This window comes from Argentina silus, assembly GCF_951799395.1.
Source record: "Argentina silus genome assembly, chromosome: 16".
NCBI classification, from domain to species: Eukaryota; Metazoa; Chordata; class Actinopteri; order Argentiniformes; family Argentinidae; genus Argentina; species Argentina silus.
In genome coordinates, this window is record NC_139670.1 from 208772 (window position 1) to 230996 (window position 22225).

Consider the following 22225-nt stretch of genomic DNA (forward strand, 5'->3'; position numbering starts at 1 on the left):
TATAGAGTGTGTGTGTGTGTGTGTCTGGTAAAGTGTATGTGTGTGTGTGTAGGTGTGTTGTAAAGTGTGTATGTGTGTGTGTGTGTGTGTTGTAGTATGTGTGTGTATTGTTGTATGTGTGTTGTGTTGTGTGTGTTATATAGAGTGTGTTGTGTGTGTGTGTGTGTGTGTGTGTGTGTGTGTGGTGTGTGTGTTGTAAAGTGTGTGTGTGTCTGTGTGTGTGTTTGTGTGTGTATCAGGCTTCATAGCACCTATTGAGCCTCCATAAGGGCTTCATAAGGGCTTCATAAGGGCTTCATAAGGGCTTCATAAGGCTACTTCAGACATCCATGTGTACAATCACATCCTCTACGTGCAAAATCTGTTCAACAAAGTCTTACACATTCACCCAGCAGCCCACACACACACACACACACACACACACACACACACACACACACACACACACGTTGCTGAGGTGTTGGTATGAGGTTGTGCAACCCAGAGCTGTTCTGTTGACTGAAGAGAAACTGCATGTTCCAGAGAGTGTAACCTCCCCAAACCCCCCCCCCCACCCAAACCACCCCCCGCCCCATAGACCCCCCACCCAAACCCCCCCGCCCCATAGACCCCCCACCCAAACCCCCCCCGCCCCATAGACCCCCCACCCAAACCCCCCCCGCCCCCATAGACCCCCCACCCAAACCCCCCCCGCCCCATAGACCCCCCCACCCAAACCCCCCCCGCCCCATAGACCCCCCACCCAAACCACCCCCGCCCCATAGACCCCCCACCCAAACCACCCCCTGCCCCATAGACCCCCCCCCTCCCCCCAAACCCTCCTGTCTCATAGACACCCAAACCCCCCCCCCCTCCCTCAGACCCCCCAGCTCTGACAGGCCTAGCAGGAACCTGATCACTGAGTGGCATAGCTGAGGCTGGGACAGAAACACTCACACACACACACACACACACACACACACACGCAGCTAACCACTACTACACACAGTAACACACACCACGGCTACACACAATATAACACACACACACACACACACACACACACACACACACACACACACACACACACACACACACCTCGTGAGCCAACAGACACGAGAGAAGATATCAGAGTCGATGAACCCGCTGCTTCTCCTGCAGTGAGTTAGTGCCCAGTCATGGCCTACTTTCTAGTCCCTCTGAAACCTCCTTCAGTCTCAGACCCTCTGAAACCTCCTTCAGTCTGAAACCTCCTTCAGTCTCAGACCCTCTGAAACCTCCTTCAGTCTCAGACCCTCTGAAACCTCCTTCAGTCTGAAACCTCCTTCAGTCTCAGACCCTCTGAAACCTCCTTCAGTCTGAAACCTCCTTCAGTCTCAGACCCTCTGAAACCTCCTTCAGTCTCAGTGGACTGATGGACAGAAGGTATTGAGACTGGGGGAGGAAGGAGAGATGATGGACAGAACATCTTGAAAGACAAGTGTTGATGACAGGAAGATGAATGAAGGAAAACAGAGACTGTAAGAGAGAGAGAGAGAGAGAGAGAGAGAGAGAGAGAGAGAGAGAGAGAGAGACCGACAAGGAGAAATGGAATCTTTTCTGATAAATATAGAATGAAGGTTGAGAAAGAGCCATCAGAGGTTTTCCACCCAGTAACTGAAGGATCAATATTCTTCTTAACTACTTTCATAGTTCAACCTCTAGCCCCTACTCCCTAGACACTAGCCCCTACTCCCTAGCCCCTACTCCCTACTCCCTAGACACTAGCCCCTACTCCCTAGACCCTACTCCCTAGACACTAGCCCCTACTCCCTAGCCCCTACTCCCTAGACACTAGCCCCTACACCCTAGCCTCTACTCCCTAGACACTAGCCCCTACTCCCTAGACACTAGCCCCTACTCCCTAGACACTAGCCTCTACTCCCTAGACACTAGCCCCTACTCCCTAGACACTAGCCCCTACTCCCTACTCCCTAGACACTAGCCCCTACTCCCTACTCCCTAGACACTAGCCCCTATGCCCTAAAAACTAGATCTGAAAGAATCAAGCAAATTGGCATGGCTCTATCTTGTCCTCTGATAGACCAGATGTCACAGTCATCCCTGATTCACACCACAGAGCCAAGCTGAGCTGTACTGGGCTGGCATGGTTACCATGGTTACTGAAAGAGTGCAGGGAATGAGAATGTGAAAGAAAAATATCTGATCGAGCAGAATAGTTGAGGTCGACCCTGTAGGTGTAACAGCCCCGACTGTAGGCGTGAGTGTGTAACAGCCCTGACTGTAGGCGTGAGTGTGTAACAGCCCTGACTGTAGGCGTGAGTGTGTAACTGTGTGTAATCACACTGAAGCAGGAATGTTCCTCAGCTGTTCCTCTCTGCTCCAGACTCCGTCTTCAGACTTCCATTGACAGGAACCCTTACTGTCAGGAGCGCTGACCAATGAGCTGCCTCTAACCCAGCCGGACGTCCTCTCCCTCGGCCAGTCAGCTGACAGCACCCCCGTGTGGACAACAGAGACTACACCTACCGGTGGATACATAACTGAGAATGTTTATTGAAACCACAAGTCTTCCAGCGGCTCCTCTGATGGTGTGGATCAACTTATTGAATAGAATGGGACAGACTGGTATATAATGTATTTATATTTATATATACTTATTTTCTATTGGCTATTGACTCAAATAGTTCTTTCACATAAACCTATGGAGCAAGTTGCCAGGTAACCGTTTGCTGAGCTCATGAGCCGGTCAGACATATCGCTAGTTTAGATAACCCTAACCCTCAAACTGAATAGATACCTTGATTTCAATTGTGAAACCTATTCAAGAGAGAGCTTTTCCAAATGTGTGGTACTTTTATTGTTTTACTTGACAGTAGCCATGACGTTTTGGTGCTGAAACTGCCTATTTAGGTAACTGCTATAGGGGCCAGAGCAAGATGGCGGCTGTGGGGGGGGGGGGTCGTTAGTGATGCCAGAACACACGAGCAAAGACAACAATGTTAAGTCAGATTTTCGCTTTATTGGTCAACTTGATGAAAGACTACAAAACGAATTTCACAAAAAATCTCTTTCAAGTAATCAAATCTGTACAAACCTAAATCGTGGGGTTTTTACAGCTCGGCCTGTTGTGTGTGAGAAGGGTTCGGGGTGTGTGTGTGTGTGTGAGTGGGAGAAAGTGTGTGTGCTTGCTTTTTTGCAACACCAACATCTTACTTGATCGGGAAAGAGGACATGGACATGGACACACACACACACACACACACCTGTTTAACATTTTACAGTACAGAGGATAGGAAAAACAAACATATCCGCCTGCGCACACACACACACACACACACACGCACACAGTCTGTCTGCAGAAGCCTTCTGCTAAATTCAGCCGGCTCCACTGTCTAAGCTCTGCTGTTACTATGCTGACACACACCTGTGACTACTGTAGCTGTTCCTGACCAGCCCTGCAGAATAAAGCCTAACTGTAGCTGTTCCTGACCAGCCCTGCAGAATAAAGCCTAACTGTGGCTGGATCCTCAAAGAGACAGAGAGAGAGAGACAGAGACAGAGAGACAGAGAGAGAGAGACAGAGACAGAGACAGAGACAGAGACAGAGACAGAGACAGAGAGAGAGAGAGAGAGAGAGAGAGAGAGAGAGAGAGAGAGAGAGAGAGAGAGACAGAGAGAGAGAGAGAGAGACAGAGACAGAGACAGAGACAGAGAGAGAGAGAGAGAGAGAGAGACAGAGACAGAGACAGAGACAGAGACAGAGAGAGAGAGAGAGAGAGAGAGAGACAGAGACAGAGAGAGAGAGAGAGAGAGAGGATAGTACAAATCTCTCACTCACACACACTAATGCTGGCAGACAGAAACCCACTCATCCTCTCTCTCACACACACACACACACACACACACACACACACACACACACACACACACACACACACACACACACACACACACACACACACACACACACATAAGACAGTTCATCAGAATGTTTAAGAATTACAGATAAAAAGGAGAAGCCCTGGTACTGTTTGATGTCTGGCTGTTTGGTGAAAGAGAGGAAAGAGAGGTAGAGAGGGGGGGGGGAGGCTGAGGGGGGTCATTTCTTGGCCTTCCGGGGGGGGGTGACGGGGCGTCCAGATCCCATGCCCCCCCCTCCTCCATAGAACAGCTTCTTGTCCGCAGGCTTCAGGATCTGGACGAGAGAACACACACACACTCAGCTTCCTGTCTGTGTCTGTTCTAATATGCGTGTGTGTGTGATGTGTGTGTGTTGTGTGTTGTGTGTGTGTGTGATGTGTGTGTGTGTGTGTGTGTGTGTGTGTGTGTGTGTGTGTGTGTGTGTGTGTGTGTGTGTGTGTGTGTGATGTGTGTGTGTGTGTTCGTACCTGGAAGGAACACATCAGGGTCTCATCGACGCTCATCATGGCTCCTGCGTTGTCAAACTCTCCGCAGTAGTTGGGAGCTGAGAACAGCGTCACCAGCTGTCGCTTGGCAAAGAACTCATACCCATCCTCCACGACCTAGACCAGAACCACAGGTTAGACCAGAACCACACAGGTTAGACCAGAACCACAGGTTAGACCAGAACCTAGACCAGAACCACACAGGTTAGACCAGAACCACAGGTTAGACCAGAACCTAGACCAGAACCACACAGGTTAGACCAGAACCACAGGTTAGACCAGAACCTAGACCAGAACCACACAGGTTAGACCAGAACCACACAGGTTACCCTCATACCCATCCTCCACCACCTAGACCAGAACCACACAGGTTACCCATCCTCCACGACCTAGACCAGAACCACAGGTTAGACCAGAACCTAGACCAGAACCACACAGGTTAGACCAGAACCACACAGGTTACCCTCATACCCATCCTCCACCACCTAGACTAGAACCACACAGGTTAGACCAGAACCTAGACCAGAACCACACAGGTTACCCATCCTCCACCACCTAGACCAGAACCACACAGGTTAGACCAGAACCTAGACCAGAACCACACAGGTTAGACCAGAACCACACAGGTTACCCTCATACCCATCCTCCACCACCTAGACTAGAACCACACAGGTTAGACCAGAACCTAGACCAGAACCACACAGGTTACCCATCCTCCACCACCTAGACCAGAACCACACAGGTTAGACCAGAACCTAGACCAGAACCACACAGGTTAGACCAGAACCACACAGGTTACCCTCATACCCATCCTCCACCACCTAGACTAGAACCACACAGGTTAGACCAGAACCTAGACCAGAACCACACAGGTTACCCATCCTCCACCACCTAGACCAGAACCACACAGGTTAGACCAGAACCTAGACCAGAACCACACAGGTTACCCTCATACCCATCCTCCACAACCTAGACCAGAACCACACAGGTTACCCATCCTCCACCACCTAGACCAGAACCACACAGGTTAGACCAGAACCTAGACCAGAACCACACAGGTTACCCTCATACCCATCCTCCACGACCTAGACCAGAACCACACAGGTTAGACCAGAACCACACAGGTTAGACCAGAACCACACAGGTTAGACCAGAACCACAGGTTAGACCAGAACCTAGACCAGAACCACACAGGTTAGACCAGAACCTAGACCAGAACCACACAGGTTACCCTCATACCCATCCTCCACGACCTAGACCAGAACCACACAGGTTAGACCAGAACCACACAGGTTAGACCAGAACCACACAGGTTAGACCAGAACCACAGGTTAGACCAGAACCTAGACCAGAACCACACAGGTTAGACCAGAACCTAGACCAGAACCACACAGGTTAGACCAGAACCACAGGTTAGACCAGAACCTAGACCAGAACCACACAGGTTAGACCAGAACCACACAGGTTACCCTCATACCCATCCTCCACAACCTAGACCAGAACCACACAGGTTACCCATCCTCCACAACCTAGACCAGAACCACACAGGTTACCCATCCTCCACAACCTAGACCAGAACCACACAGGTTACCCATCCTCCACAACCCACCAGAACCACACAGGTTACCCATCCTCCACAACCTAGACCAGAACCACACAGGTTACCCATCCTCCACAACCTAGACCAGAACCACACAGGTTACCCTCACAACCTAGACCAGAACCACACAGGTTACCCTCACAACCTAGACCAGAACCACACAGGTTACCCCTCACAACCCACCAGAACCACACAGGTTACCCTCACAACCCACCAGAACCACACAGGTTACCCTCACAACCTAGACCAGAACCACACAGGTTACCCCTCACAACCCACCAGAACCACACAGGTTACCCCTCACAACCTAGACCAGAACCACACAGGTTACCCTCATACCCATCCTCCACGACCTAGACCAGAACCACACAGGTTACCCATCCTCCACAACCTAGACCAGAACCACACAGGTTACCCATCCTCCACAACCTAGACCAGAACCACACAGGTTACCCATCCTCCACAACCTAGACCAGAACCACACAGGTTACCCATCCTCCACAACCTAGACCAGAACCACACAGGTTACCCATCCTCCACAACCTAGACCAACACCACACAGGTTACCCATCCTCCACAACCCACCAGAACCACACAGGTTACCCATCCTCCACAACCTAGACCAGAACCACACAGGTTACCCATCCTCCACAACCTAGACCAGAACCACACAGGTTACCCTCACAACCTAGACCAGAACCACACAGGTTACCCTCACAACCTAGACCAGAACCACACAGGTTACCCTCACAACCTAGACCAGAACCACACAGGTTACCCCTCACAACCCACCAGAACCACACAGGTTACCCTCACAACCCACCAGAACCACACAGGTTACCCTCACAACCCACCAGAACCACACAGGTTACCCCTCACAACCTAGACCAGAACCACACAGGTTACCCCTCACAACCTAGACCAGAACCAAGCAGGTTACCCCTCACAACCTAGACCAGAACCAAGCAGGTTACCCTCACAACCTAGACCAGAACCACACAGGTTACCCCTCACAACCCACCAGAACCACACAGGTTACCCTCACAACCTAGACCAGAACCAAGCAGGTTACCCCTCACAACCCACCAGAACCAAGCAGGTTACCCCTCACAACCCACCAGAACCAAGCAGGTTACCCTCACAACCTAGACCAGAACCACACAAGTTACCCTCACAACCTACTAGAACCAGTACCTGGTGGGCCCGGCAGATGAGGTCCATGTCGTGTTTGTGGAGGAACTTGGTGACGACGTCGGCTCCGAAGGTGAAGGAGACCCCGCGGTCGTTCTCCCCCCAGCCCAGGACGTCCTTGTCCGGGTCGGCCCACAGCAGGTCACACAGCAGGCCCTGGTCCGGCACGTCCGTGGGCCGCATCACACGACGAACCTGCTCCATGGACTGCAGGTCTGGAGACAGGCCTGGGGGGGAGGGGAGGGGGGGGGTCACAGACTGGCTCATCCCAAACATCTCCACCCCCCCCCCCCCCATTGTAGCCAAGTCTCTCAGACTGTGAATGGACCAACTGAAGGAGGCGAAATCAACTCAATCTTTATAGTCCCGGAACAACAGAGGACAACCTACCTCCATGGCAACAGAGGACAACCTACCTCCATGGCAACAGAAGATCTTCTCATCGACGATGGCTGCTACAGGCAGACAGTTGAAACAGTCAGTGAACGTCTTCCACAACTTGATGTTGTACCGCCTCTTACCTGCAGGGGGCACACACACACAGACTTTTACAACAAACCTACACACACACACACACACACACTTCACAACAGACCTACACACACACTACAATCTAATCCTCCAGGTCATAAACTGCCAACTCAGCAGCATGTTATCAAGATCTGACCGACTGAAACCTCACAGCTCTGGAAACCACATCTGTCACATGGTCCAACCAGGGTCACATGGTCCAACCAGGGTCACATGGTCCAACCAGGGTCAGCAGAGAGGTTGACATGTCAGATCAGGATACATGACCCTCTGTCTGCATACAGCTCTCCAGACACACACACCTCTCTGGAGGGCACTTTGTCATGACACGTTTTCGGAATATTGCACCACGTGCGTCATCCCATATCTGGCTGTGATTGGTCCTTCTACATCAACTCTGGCTGTGATTGGTCCTTCTACATCAACTCTGGCTGTGATTGGTCCTTCTACATCAACTCTGGCTGTGATTGGTCCTTCTACATCAACTCTGGCTGTGATTGGTCCTTCTACATCAACTCTGGCTGTGATTGGTGTTTAGTAGGCAGAACATCACTGTACGTACTCACTACCCGAACTCACCAGTATGAGGGTGACATGTTTTGGTGTGTGTGTGTGTGTAATTGTGTATGTATGTATAAGTATGTATTTGTGTGCGCATGTGCGTCTGTCTAATGTGTTTCCATGTGTGTGTATCTGCCTGTCTGCCTCTCTCAGTTTGTGTGTGCTTATTTGTGTGTGTATTATATATGCATGTGTGTCATGTGTTTATCTGTGTGTGTGTGTGTTTAATGTGTGTGTGTGTGTGTGTGTGTGTTTATAGATGCAGACAGCAGCGTGACTCACACTCGTCGTAGAAGCCGTATATTCTGTTGATGGAGGCACACTCGTGGTTCCCGCGGAGCAGGAAGAAGTTCTCGGGGTATTTGACCTTGTAGGCCAGCAGCAGGCAGATGGTCTCCAGGCTCTGCTTCCCCCGGTCCACGTAGTCCCCCAGGAACAGGTAGTTACTCTCTGGGGGGAAGCCTCCGTACTCAAACAGCCTCAACAGGTCATAGTACTGGCCATGGACGTCACCTGGGGGGGGAGGGGAGGGAAACAATGTTCTCTAACTACACTACAGTAGTGTCCCTGGACGTCACCGGGGGGGCAGGAGAGTGAAAGTGACATGTTGATGGTGTTTTGGTGTGTTTGTGTTGAGGCAATTGGGGGAACTCTTCCTACCCCTGAGTCTTACCACAGGTCTAACCCTTTACGACTAGGCCTAAGTCTTACCACAGGTCTAACCCTTTACGACTAGGCCTAAGTCTTACCACAGGTCTAACCCTATACCACTAGGCCTAAGTCTTACCACAGGTCTAACCCTATACCACTAGGCCTAAGTCTTACCACAGGTCTAACCCTATACCACTAGGCCTGAGTCTTACCACAGATCTTGAGGGGAGCCTCCAGTTCCAGCAGGATGGGCTGGCTGAGGAAGATCTCGCGGGATTTCAGACAGAGGCCTCGGATCTCGTTCTCTGTGAGCTGGACATTCTTCCCCGGTCTGGAGCCCTTCACTGGAGGAGGGACACGGTCAGTCCACTGGCACACACACACACTAATGAAGGCGCACGCACACACGTCGAAGGACTGTACTTCAGAGTGACGACTTTTATAATTCCACTGTTCAGCTAAAACGGCCATCCCAGTGTGACTCCAGGCTGAAGGGAGACACTGCTGAGACGCTGCCTGCCTCATTAAAGGTGCAGTCCGCTGGTGAAGCAGAGGTGAAATGAAGCTGCTTGTTTTAACACAAATTACAGCGTCACACATCCTCTGCTGCCTGTCACGATGACGTGACAACAATACCATCAACACCTCAGCGACAGGTCAGAGGTCACGATGCTAGGATAAATGTATTTAATGGGGAATGCAGGCTAATGCATGATCGCTGCTGCGTCCCCGGGCCGCCGGACTGACTCTCCTCCGTGCATGACGGCCATCTCAAGATGGAACCGAGAGGATGGAGCTGCATCCGGGTAAACCTCCAGGATCACTCCTCCGACGGCGAGGTCAGGGACCGGGAGAGCCTGGGACAGTTTCAGCTACAATTCATAAACAGATGTAGAGAATAGAACGTGTGTGTGTGTGTGTGTGTGTGTGTGTGTGTGTGAGAGAGACGCGGTGGAGAGACGGTGCTGCTGCCCGGCGGTGCGGCTCCGGTCCCCCGTCACTCCGGACGGCAGCCCGGTGCTCCCGGACCTTAACGCAGCGAGCCTCACGGCCTCACACTCACCTTCTAGAAGCCTCTGGATGATGGAATCGATGTTTAATTTATCGGCTTCAGCCATAATACTCCCGCTGTGACGTCACCGAGGGGCTAATCAGCTAACGTTAGCCTAACCTTGCGCCAGAGAATACAACCTCAACACTCGAAGTCAGAGACGGAATGATGCGAACTTTTACAAAACAATATTTCAGCTGAACGCGTCAGTTAAAGGCTGTTCATCCCTGTGAGGGTGAGGGTGAGGGTGAGGGTGAGGGTGAGGGTTAGACTGACAGACGGACGGGGTTCCGCGCGGGGAGCAGCTCGCGGCTAACGAGGAGGAGCAGGAAGGCGCTGGGCGGAAGCGAGGCTGGCCGGATGTGGGTGGGCGGGACGGCCGGGGATTGGTTGATCCTGGACTCCGATGGAGGTGGAAACCGGATGTTGATGCTGATTGGACGCTTGTCATGTCTGTCAGCGTGTCGTCTGATTGAGCAACAACGTTGGTTGTTAATAAATAAATGATGAGATACATGATGAGATAAATGATGAGATAAATGATGAGATAAATGATGAGATAAATGATGAGATAAATGATGAGATACATGATGAGATAAATGATGAGATACATGATGAGATACATGATGAGATAAATGATGAGATACATGATGAGATAAATGATCAGATACATGATGAGATAAATGATGAGATACATGATGAGATACGTGTCGTGGTGTTCGGGTGAATTAATTGATTGTGTTTATTGTGTCTCTGGCGGGAGGACACCCGGAAGTGACCAAACAAGGGAAAGTCCGTCGCGTTCTGCTGTGACGTCATGAAGACGCGACGGGATAAACAAGCAGAGGATGACGTCACTGGTGCCAGGGAGGAACATGCCAGTCAGTCTAATAAGTTCATATGTCAGGAGATCATAAACACCGTGGAATAACAACCTTATAATACACACGGTAGCATAACAACGTTCTAATACACCATGAAGCTGCTGCATAAAGACATTGAGAAGGACAATGCCGGGTAAGTGAGCAGAAACGGGCTAGGCGGCTAACCTCCTGCTACTGCTGCTGAACGGTGATTGATCAAATTATAGATGGATTGTTCTCTCTCTCACACACACACACACGACCTGAGCTGAGCTGAGCTGAGACTCTCTGTGTGTGTGTGTGTGTGTGTGTGTGTGTGTGTGTGTGTGTGTGTGTGTGTGTGTGTGTGTGTGTGTGTGTGTGTGTGTGTGTTTCAGTCAGGTGACTCTGATGCCGGACGAGGCGGAGGACATGTGGCACACCTACAACCTCCTACAGGTGGGGGACAGTCTGAGAGCCTCCACCATCAGGTACCACACACACACACACACACACACACACCACACACAGTCTGAGAGCCTCCACCATCAGGTACCACACACACACACACACCACACACAGTCTGAGAGCCACACACACACACACACACACACACACCACACACCACACACTCTCAGAGCCTCCACCATCAGGTACCACACACACACACACACACACACACACACACACACACACACACACACCACACACAGTCTGAGAGCCACACACACACACACACCACACAGTCTCAGAGCCTCCACCATCAGGTACCACACACACACACACACCACACACAGTCTGAGAGCCTCCACCATCTGGTACCACACACAGTCTGAGAGCCTCCACCATCAGGTACCACACACACACACACCACACACAGTCTGAGAGCCACACACACACACCACACAGTCTCAGAGCCTCCACCATCAGGTACCACACACACACACACCACACACAGTCTGAGAGCCACACACACACACACACACACACACACCACACAGTCTCAGAGCCTCCACCATCAGGTACCACACACACCCCACACACAGTCTCAGAGCCTCCACCATCAGGTACCACACACACAGTCTCAGAGCCTCCACCATCAGGTACCACACACACACACACACACACACACACAGTCTCAGAGCCTCCACCATCAGGTACCACACACACAGTCTCAGAGCCTCCACCATCAGGTACCACACACACACACACACACACACAGTCTCAGAGCCTCCACCATCAGGTACCACACACACAGTCTCAGAGCCTCCACCATCAGGTACCACACACACAGTCTCAGAGCCTCCACCATCAGGTACCACACACACACACACACACACACAGTCTCAGAGCCTCCACCATTGACTTGGTGAGGTTGGTGCATGGACATAAAAAACAAATAGCAAATATTGACAAGAAATTTACAAAATAGCTAAATATGAACAAAATAGCAATAACAAATTTACAAAAAAGAGCAGCAGAACAATACATCTTGTAGGGTGTGGCAATGAGGCTAGAGGCTGTGGAGTGGTTATGGGGCTAGAGGCTGTGGAGTGGTTATGGGGCATGTCACTATAAATTAGAATCCTTTTAAATAATTATAAATGACACTGTCAGTGCATTGTGTGTGTGACAGGGTGGGGTGGAAGTCCCAGAGTCAGTGAGAGGCAGGGGGCTTGGTTGTGAGCCCCACTGCCATGGGGAAGAAACTGTTCAGGTGGCTCGAGGTTTTAGTCTTGATTGACCGGAACCTTTTACCGGATGGAAGTCTCTGGAAGAGGTGGTGACCAGGATGGGGAGGATCAGCGATGATCTTTCCTGCTCTCTTACTGGTCCTGGAGTGGAACAGGTCCAGGAGAGATGGCAGGTTGCAGCCGATGACCTTCTCGGCTGACCGAATGATCGGCTGCAGTCTGCCTTTGTCCTTGGCAGTGAAGGCAGCAAACCAGACGGTGATTGATGAGCTGAGGATGGACTCAATGATGGCCGTGTAGAACTCAACCATCACTTTCTGTGGTATGTTGAATTTCATCAGCTGCCGCAGGAAGGACATCCTCTGCTGGGCCTTCTTGATGGTGGAGGTGATGTTCTCCGCCCACCTGAGGTCCTGTGAAATTATTGTCCCCAGAAATCTGAATGACTCCACAATGTTAACTGGGGAGTCACACATGATGAGGGGGGCGGTTGGGGCTGGGCTTCTCCTGAAGTCTACTACCATCTCTACAGTTTTTAGGGCGTTCAGCTCCAATCTCCATCACCGTTGGAGGTTAATCCAATGAGGGTTGTGTCATCCGCGAACTTCAGGAGTTTGACAGAAGGGTGGCTAGAGGTGCAGCTGTTGGTGTAGAGGGAGAAGAGTAGAGGAGAGAGCACACAGCCTTGTGGGGCCTAACCCTAACCCCTAACCCCTAACCCTAACCGCAGTACCTGCTGCTTCCTGTCTGTCAGGAAGTCAGTGATCCACCTGCAGGTGGGCTCAGGCACGCTCAGCTGGGATAGCTTGTCCTGGAGGAGAGCTGGGGCGATGGTGTTGAATGCAGAGCTGAAGTCCACAAACAGGATCCTGGAGGATGAAGTGAAGTCCAATGTTGACTGCGTCGTCTACAGACCTGTTGGCTCTGTAGGTGAACTGCAGTGGGTTCAGGAGGTGATGGCCCTGAGGTGGGTGAGCACGAGGCGCTCAAAGGTCTTCATTACCACAGAGGTCAGGGTGACTGGTCTGTAGTCATTAAGGCCTGTGATCCTCTGCTTTTTGGGAACTGGGATGATGGTGGATGTTTTGGAGCAGGCAGGTACCATGCATTCAACCAGTGAGGTGTTAAAGATGTCCTTAAACACTAGAGACAGCTGGTCTGCACAGTGCTTCAGTGTGGAGGGGGAGACAGCGTCTGGTCCAGCTGCCTTGCAGGGGTTCTGTTTCTTTAACAGTTTGTTGACGTCTCTCTCCTGGATGGAGAGAGGTGCGACAGGGGGGAAGGGGGCCGTAGAGGTTAGTGTCTCTGTCCAGGCTGGGAAGGAGAGGTGTGATAGCTGTGGGGGAGGGTTGGTTGTGTGGGTCAGAGTCAGGGCTGCTCCATTGTCTGTCGAATCTACAGTAGAACTCATTCAGGTCATTTGCAAGTCTGAGGTCATCCATCGAGTGGGGGGATTTGGTTTTGCAGTCTGATCATTCGAAGGCCTTTCCAGACTGACGAGGAGTCGTTGGCTGCAAACTGTTGTTCCAGCTTCTTTGAGGACCGTCGTCTGGCCTCCTCTCCTTAATGTCCTTGCCAAACGTGTACTTAGCCAGTCTAAACCATCAGGTAACACACACACACACACACATGCATATACTGTATGCCCCCCCAGTGAGTGACACCCCCCCCCCCCCCCCCCTCAGGAAGGTGCAGACAGAGTCGTCAACGGGCAGCGTGGGCAGCTCGCGTGTGCGGACCACCCTCACCGTGTGTGTGGAGACCATCGACTTTGACTCCCAGGCCTGCCAACTCCGCGTGAAGGGGACCAACATCCAGGAGAACCAGTACGTCAAGGTCAGAGACACACACACACACACACACACACACACACACACACATACACACACATGAGGATGAGGAACGGAATCAAACACTTGTTCAGCCTCTACCAGCCTCTACCAGCCTCCCTGGTCCAGACACCTCGTCCACAATGCTAGGGAAGCTAATGCTAATGTTGTTGTTATCGTCATGTTGTCCTGTGTGTGTGTGTGTGTGTGTGTGTGTGTGTGTGTGTGTGTGTGTGTGTGTGTGTGTGTGTGTGTGTGTGTGTGTGTGTGTGTGTGTGTGTGTGTGTGTGTGTGTGTGTGTGTGTGTGTTCTCTCAGATGGGGGCGTACCACACCATAGAGCTGGAGCTCAACAGGAAGTTCACCCTGGCCAAGAAGATCTGGGACAGCGTGGTGCTGGACCGCATCGGTAAACACACACACCACACACACACACACACACACACACACACACACACACACACACACCTGGTCCAGGTAGAGCAGTAGATGGTCATGTGTGTGTAGCCTCTTCTGTCCTGGAGGTCTCCCAGCTGGCATCCTGACCCTCCACTCCTTCTGACTCTGACCTCTAACCTCCCCAGAGCAGACATATGACCCCTGACCTGTGACCTCTGACCTCCCCAGAGCAGACATGTGACCCCTGACCTCCACAGAGCAGGCGTGCGACCCCTGATCTGTGAGCTCTCCAGAGCAGGCGTGCGACCCCTGACCTGTGAACTCTGACCTCTCCAGAGCAGGCGTGCGACCCCAGCCAGAAGGCGGACGTGGCTGCCGTGGTGATGCAGGAGGGGCTGGCTAACCTGGTGCTGGTGACCCCGGCCATGACCCTGCTGAGGGCCAAGGTGGAGGTCACCATCCCCCGCAAGAGACGAGGCAGCTGCACCCAGCACGAGAAGGTCCGACCGCAACACGACCGCAACATGACCACAACACAACCTGACCACAACACAACCTGACCACAACACAACCACAACACAACCTGACCACAACACAACCACAACACAACCTGACCACAACACAACCACAACCCAACCCACCCTGACCGTGGTCTTGTCTGCAGGCTCTGGAGAGGTTCTATGAGGCGGTGATGCAGGGAATCCTCAGACACATCAACTTTGACCGTAAGACAACATCCCTCATCCCTCTGTTCTCCTCATCCCTCTGTTCTCCTCATCCCTCTGTTCTCCTCATCCCTAAGTCACCTCTACATTCCTCTTTTTCTTTCTTTCTCTTACGCACTTTCCTTTGTTCCCACGATCAATCCCCCCCCTACACCCCCCACCCCACCCCCTACACACCCCACCCCACCCCCTACACACCCCACCCCCTACACACCCCACCCCCTACACCCCCCACCCCACCCCACCCCCTACACACCCCACCCCCTACACACCCCACCCCCTACACCCCCCACCCCACCCCACCCCCCACCCCACCCCCTACACACCCCACCCCACCCCCTACCCCCTACACCCTCCACCCCACCCCCTACACACCCCCTACACCCCCCACCCCCTACACCCTCCACCCCACCCCCTACACACCCCACCCCACCCCACCCCCCCCCCGTCTCCTCTAGTGGTGAAGTGTGTTCTGGTGGCCAGTCCCGGCTTTGTGAAGGACCAGTTCATCAGCTTCCTGTTCCGGGAGGCGGTCCGCCAGGACAACAAGCTGCTCCTGGAGAACCGGCCCAAGTTCCTCCCCGTCCACTCCTCCTCCGGACACAAGTACTCCCTGAAGGGTACACACACACACACCCCCACCACACACACACACACCACACACCACACACACACACCCCCACCACACACACACACACACCCACCACCCTGACAGAGCCTTCTGTGTGTGTCTGTAGAGGTCCTGTCTGATCCCGTCGTCACCAACAGACTGTCTGACACCAAGGTGAGGCCTGCTTCATCTACTGTCTGTTCCACCTGGAGACGTGTGTGTGTGTGTGTGTCATGTGACTGAGGTGTGTGATGTGACCCCAGGCAGCAGGGGAGGTCAAGGCTCTGGAGGACTTCTACAGGATGCTGCAACATGAACCTGACAGAGCCTTCTATGGGTGAGACACACACACACCAGACGCACACCGCTCACACACACCTCTCTATAAACAACACACACACTTAAGCACACGTGATGACGGTTGTGTGTGTGTGTGTGTGTGTGTGTGTGTGTGTGTGTGTTCAGGATGGCCCATGTGGAGAAGGCAGCTGATGCTCTGGCCATCGATATCCTGCTGATCAGTGATATTCTGTTCAGGTACGAGACATTGTGTGTGTGTGTGTGTGTGTGTGTGTGTGTGTGTGTGTGTGTGTTGATGGTGTGTCTCTCTCCAGACACCAGGATGTTGTCACCAGGAGTCGTTACGTCCGTCTGGTGGACAGCGTGAAGGACAGCGGGGGGAACGTCAGGTGAGGACCACCACCATCTTCACTGACTGTAGTCATGGTAACTGTGTTGTAGTCATGGTAACTGTATTGTAGTCATGGCAACTGTGTTGTTTCTCCAGGATCTTCTCCAGTCTCCACGTGTCTGGAGAACGTGAGTAGAGATGACATCACAATGACATCACAGCCTCCTCAGAGATCTGTCCCTAGTGTGAACCTCTCTCTCTCTCTCTCTCCCTCCCTCTCCCTCCCTCTCTCTCTCTCTCCCCCTCCCTCTCCCTCTCTCTCAGAGCTGACTCAGCTCAGTGGGGTGGCGGCCCTCCTGCGTTTCCCCATCGCTGACCTATCAGAGCCTGAGGATGACAGCAGCTCAGACGACGACTGACCAATCAGAACACACCCCCGCACCACCTTAACCAATCACATCACAGACCGCTGGTGGAAGCGAGATGAGCAGTGCAGTGCTGCGTCACACACCTGCGACTCACACACACATACGTCTCTCACATCTGCGTCTCACACACACACACACACCTGCGTCTCCGATAGAAACACAGATCAGACCTGCAGTCTGTACCCTTCACCTCTGAGACGCAGTGGAACCTTGACCCCTGGTTGACCTCTGGCTGACACCTATCCTGTGCTTTTGAGTCTATGTGGAGAAAAGGGTGGAGGGATGAAGGAGGGATAACAGAATGTTGATGAATTCATTTCTAATCAGATGTTTTTGCAACTGACATCTTTCTTTCCAGGTGTGTGGGGCTATAATATCTCTTTCTGCAATAAACCCTCTTGAAGCATCCATGTTGTCTGTTGTCTTTACAACACATTCTACATTCTAGACTCTATATTCTACATTCTAGACTCTATATTCTAGACTATTGCCGTGTGGTCCGGGTGAAGTGACCTCTGCTCCCAGGTGGGAGGAGTCGCTGTGAACTGAGATCTCGTCCAGTCGGTGAATTAAAGTATAAATGGAGACAACTGATAGAAATATAATATATTTAATTCATTACACATTATTAACAACTATTTCACTGTTTTGGTCATAAGTGGTGAAAACTACAGTACTGTATGTTACCTGCTTCCGCTTCCCCTTCCCCTTCCCCTTCCCTTCCCTCAGCTCCTCTCTCTATGTCTTTGTTATGAAATACAGGTTTTGGGGAACCACCTGTCAAAGCTACACTCCCCTCTGACATCATCATCATTAGCCCCCCTGTGACATCATCATCATTAGCATCAACACACACACACACCCTACTCAGTAGGACACTGGTAGGTCTTCAGGTACTCTAGGTCCTCTATCTGGCCCCAGTGCAGGTACAGGATGGACAGGACCACCAGGAGGTGCATCAGCTGGTGGCTGTTCCCCCAGAGATCGAAGCCCCCCGGCCAGAAGCGCTCCGGGACCTGGCTCACATTGACCACGCCCCCCGCCAGTGCCAGCACCTCCATGGTCACAAACAGACGCAGGGAGGCGGGGCTACCCACACCTCGGCCTGTCCAGCGCAGCAGGAAGAGCGCAAGGCGGAACAGGAACTGCCACAGGAAGGAGCGCAGGCGGCGGAAGTTGCTATTGGCTGTCACGGCAACGTGGATCCCATAGGCTGACAGAACGCAGTAGGACAGGAGGGCGGAGCCACGCGTGATTGGATAACACAGCAGGGTCACATGGACGATCGGGAGAGCTCCTAGAGAGAGAGAGAGAAAGAGAGGGATGAGAGAGAAAGAGAGGGATGAGAGAGAGAGAGAAAGAGAGAGAGGGATGAGAGGAGAGAGAGAGAGGGCACCCCTCCCCCAGCCTTACCCAGTGTGTTGACCAGACAGACCCCCACCATGTCCAGGGAGAGGAGGGTGTGGTAGATCGGGGCACCGCCCTGGTGGTTCATGAAGAGGTGGTAGAGCAGGGAGCCCACGGTGGGGGAGAGGCAGGCCAGGTAGTGGACCACACACATCCACCTGGTCGACACCTCCCCCCAGGGCAGGCTGAGAGGCAGGAGGACCAGAAAACACAGAAACGGGATACCTGGAGGAGGAGGGGGGGGGGTCAGTTAACCACCATCAGCTGGCAGGAATCAAACACTCTACTGACCTCAGATCAGCTGGCAGGAATCAAACACTCTACTGACCTCAGATCAACTAAGGGCAACTTCTTCTTCTTAACTTCCTCCCTTCCCCCCCTCCCTCCTCCCCCACCCCTCCTCCTCCCTTCTCCCCCACTCCTCCTCCCCCCCCTCCTCCCCTCCTCCTCCTCCCTCCTCCCCCACCCCTCAGTAAGAGTGTTAGTGGTAATGGACTTAAAAGAGGATCTGTGGAAGGAGCCAAGGAGAGGAAATCATGCTGTATCTGCTCTGTCACAGGCTGTGTCTATCTATTAAACTGTAGGTGGAAGTCAGACTTATTTCCACAGTTTAGGAAGAAGAGTGTTGAGACAGTTCACACACACACACACACACACACACACACACACCAGGGTCAATTAGGCTGCTCCAAAGCCTCGTTACTGTGGAGATATTTCCAGGCCAGGGGATTCCCCGACAGATTACAGATAATCCCAGTCTCCTTGGTGGTGCTAAGGACACACCTGTGTGTGTGTGTGTGTGTGTGTGTGTGTGTAGACAGTGGTTCAGGGTCCCAGGCGTTAACACGTCTGATCCTCAGTCACTGATGTGAAACATCAACTAGTCAGAGGGACGTTCTTCACCGAGGAACATCAACTACATACACCATGTCAGGAATGCACAAACAGAGAAGAGGAACCCGCAGAACCGTACTAGAACTACTGCAGAACCTTACTAGAACCACTGCAGAACCTTATTAGAACTACTGCAGAACCTTATTAGAACCACTGCAGAACCTTACGAGAACTACTGCAGAACTGTACTAGAACTACAGTAGAACCTTACTAGAACCACTGCAGAACCTTACTAGAACTACTGCAGAACCTTACAAGAACTACTGCAGAACCTTACTAGAACTACTGCAGAACCTTACAAGAACTACTGCAGAACCTTACTAGAACTACTGCAGAACCTTACTAGAACTACTGCAGAACCTTACAAGAACTACTGCAGAACCTTATTAGAACTACTGCAGAACCTTACTAGAACTACTGCAGAACCTTACTAGAACTACTGCAGAACCTTACAAGAACTACTGCAGAACCTTACAAGAACTACTGCAGGTTTGACTGATGCCGGAAGTCTGAATGAAAACATAACCTGAGTATTTCCAGCGCTACACCTGAAGGCCTTTCTGAGTCAGCAGTCATTCCTCTCTCTACAGGACATCACCAGGCCACACCTGGGCCTCTCTGTTCATACTACAGAACCTTCCATTCTCTCTACTGTATAGTGGTCTAGAGTGTTACTAGTGTCTGCTGCTGTTGGTAGAGCATGGCACTAACCACCCTGAGGTTGTGGGTTTGATTCCCGCTGGGACCATCTATACTGAAACATGGATGCACTCACTGTTCTGTAAGTCAGGTAAATATCACATGTAGTTGATGTCGGAGCTGCAGGCCTTACCGTGGGTGTAGATGTTCCCAGACTCGTTGTGCAGGTACAACAGGCTGCTGACACATTCCCTTGCCGTGGAGACGGGCCGGTAGCCCGTCAGAACAAACGTGTTGAACTGGAGGTGAGGCGGGGTCTTAGAGAGGTCCAGCAGACGGGGGCCCTCCAACACCATGGCAACCTTTCCCAGCTGAGCTGAGGATTGATTATCATACAGATCAATAGATTCTACTGTTACCTATCAGCATCTCTGAGACACTGGTGGCTAGGTCCTAGTGGAGGCTCCAGGCTGACAGGACAGCCATGCTGGTCCTGGGAGACATCGTCCCTGGGCGGGCAGACAGGCAGGCAGGTAGACAGGCAGGCAGGCAGGCAGGCAGGTAGATAGGGAAGTAGGTAGGTATCTGACACAGGGACCTCGGGAGGCAGGTCCACCCAGGTAACTGACCCAGGTGTGTAGGTAGGTAGGAGAGTAGACAGGTAGGCAGGTCCACCCAGGTTGCTGAGTGCTCTGACACACAGGACACCTGGAGAGCTCACACAGTGGCATGCTTTCTCCACAGCCAATCAGCTGCCTCTGTTATTCATAGGGTTAAAGCTGCTGTAATCCTCCGCACTAGAGAGCCGTGTGTGTGGACGCCTGCAGGCGTGTGTGTGTGTGTGTGTGTATACGCTTATGGGCGGGCGTGTGTGTGTATACACTTGTGGGCGTGTGTGTTTGTGAGCTGACTATTGTCGTGTTATACATATCCGTCAACTTTCCCCCTCCTGTCTGTCTGTCTGTCTGCTCTCCTGTCTGTCTGTCTCTCTGCTCTCCTGTCTGTCTATCTTCTTTCCTGTCTGTCTGCCTGCCTGCCTGTCTGTATCTCTGTCCGTCTTCTCTCCTGTCTGTCTGCCTGCCTGCCTGTCTGTATCTCTGTCCGTCTTCTCTCCTGTCTGCCTGCCTGTCTGTGTCTCTGTCCGTCTTCTCTCGTCTGTCTGTCTGTCTGTGAGTTTCTAGAGTGCAGCACATTATTCCACAGTTGCTCTGCAGCCACTAGTGTATTCTGACAGGATAATCTGAGGATTACAGCCCAAGTCTGGAACAAGGAGACTCTTAAAAGTCCTGAGATTAAGATTCTGTTGAGGAGGTTTGTGGAGCTGACTAAACCACCTGCTGCTGTTTCTGTCATTGATACACCAAATACTGATGGAATGACATCATCATATCCCTAAAAAGTGAGAGATGCACCATCAATAATGATGCGTTCATTTGGTTCTCTGGAACTGAGCTCCCAGCTGGTGAGGTCATAACTCCAACAGGCTTTTGAAGTGGGAACAACTCTTCAACCAATGAGATTTCGTTTACAAATCCATAACGAACGTTAACAAACTACAAACACATTATAGAGGATTTCCAGTCTGTTTTATTAAGTGAAAACTGTCCATAACTTGACAGGTGTTTTGCCACATGCACAATAAGTTAGTCTGTGTTTGAGTTGACAAGAGGACAGACAACACTGAGCTGCTGAGAGGACGGAGGAGGTCTCTATGGTGGAGGAGGTCTCTATGGTGGAGGTCTCTATGGTGGAGGAGGTCTCTATGGTGGAGGAGGTCTCTATGGTGGAGGAGGTCTCTGGTGGAGGAACAGGTCTCTGGTGGAGGAGGTCTCTATGGTGGAGGAGGTCTCTGGTGGAGGAACAGGTCTCTGGTGGAGGAGGTCTCTATGGTGGAGGAGGTCTCTATGGTGGAGGAGGTCTCTGGTGGAGGAGGTCTCTGGTGGAGGAGGTCTCTATGGTGGAGGAGAAGGTCTCTGGTGGAGGAGGTCTCTATGGTGGAGGAGGTCTCTATGGAGAGGAGGTCTCTATGGTGGAGGAGGTCTCTGTGGAGGAGCAGGTCTCTATGGAGGAGCAGGTCTCTATGGTGGAGGAGGTCTATGGTGGAGGAGGTCTATGGAGGAGGAGGAGGTCTCTATGGTGGAGGAGGACTATGGTG

General features: G+C 52.1%; 3 protein-coding genes across 3 annotated transcripts; 1 reads left to right on the forward strand and 2 right to left on the reverse strand.

The window, feature by feature from the left end:
* Positions 1-3867: 3867 nt before the first annotated feature.
* Positions 3868-10287, reverse strand: LOC310816661 (serine/threonine-protein phosphatase PP1-gamma catalytic subunit B-like). Its single transcript, XM_083686929.1, has 7 exons — positions 9986-10287; positions 9135-9266; positions 8554-8784; positions 7596-7700; positions 7183-7406; positions 4371-4505; positions 3868-4177 (listed from the first exon to the last, which is right to left on the reverse strand). Exons 1-7 carry the CDS (start codon positions 10038-10040, stop codon positions 4082-4084), a joined length of 978 nt encoding a protein of 325 aa, XP_083543055.1. The 5' UTR covers positions 10041-10287; the 3' UTR covers positions 3868-4081.
* Positions 10288-10791: 504 nt separating this feature from the next.
* On the forward strand, positions 10792-17538 carry pelo (pelota mRNA surveillance and ribosome rescue factor). Its single transcript, XM_083687288.1, has 13 exons — positions 10792-10990; positions 11214-11306; positions 14195-14345; positions 14656-14746; positions 15073-15236; positions 15401-15461; positions 15920-16081; positions 16199-16245; positions 16335-16408; positions 16537-16608; positions 16686-16760; positions 16859-16890; positions 17027-17538. The coding sequence occupies exons 1-13, from the start codon at positions 10950-10952 to the stop codon at positions 17119-17121; spliced, it is 1158 nt and encodes a 385-aa protein (XP_083543414.1). The 5' UTR covers positions 10792-10949; the 3' UTR covers positions 17122-17538.
* A 455-nt stretch (positions 17539-17993) lies between these two features.
* Positions 17994-20426, reverse strand: LOC310817442 (progestin and adipoQ receptor family member 4-like; the record flags this gene model as incomplete). The annotated part of the gene is made up of 3 exons (XM_083688045.1): positions 17994-18427; positions 18544-18762; positions 20264-20426. 3 exons carry the CDS (start codon positions 20424-20426, stop codon positions 17994-17996), a joined length of 816 nt encoding a protein of 271 aa, XP_083544171.1.
* Positions 20427-22225: the final 1799 nt, after the last annotated feature.

Coding starts and splice junctions, on each gene's coding strand:
- LOC310816661 (XM_083686929.1), bottom strand. CDS start 10,040: ATGGCTGAAGCCGATAAATTAAACATCGATTCCATCATCCAGAGGCTT. Junction 7,701..8,553: donor ATACGGCTTCTACGACGAGT/GTGAGTCACGCT, acceptor TGCCCCCTGCAG/GTAAGAGGCGGTACAACATC. Junction 4,178..4,370: donor CCCTGATGTGTTCCTTCCAG/GTACGAACACAC, acceptor TCTCTCGTCCAG/ATCCTGAAGCCTGCGGACAA.
- pelo (XM_083687288.1), top strand. CDS start 10,950: ATGAAGCTGCTGCATAAAGACATTGAGAAGGACAATGCCGG. Junction 16,082..16,198: donor ACACAAGTACTCCCTGAAGG/GTACACACACAC, acceptor GTGTGTCTGTAG/AGGTCCTGTCTGATCCCGTC. Junction 16,761..16,858: donor GACAGCGGGGGGAACGTCAG/GTGAGGACCACC, acceptor TTGTTTCTCCAG/GATCTTCTCCAGTCTCCACG.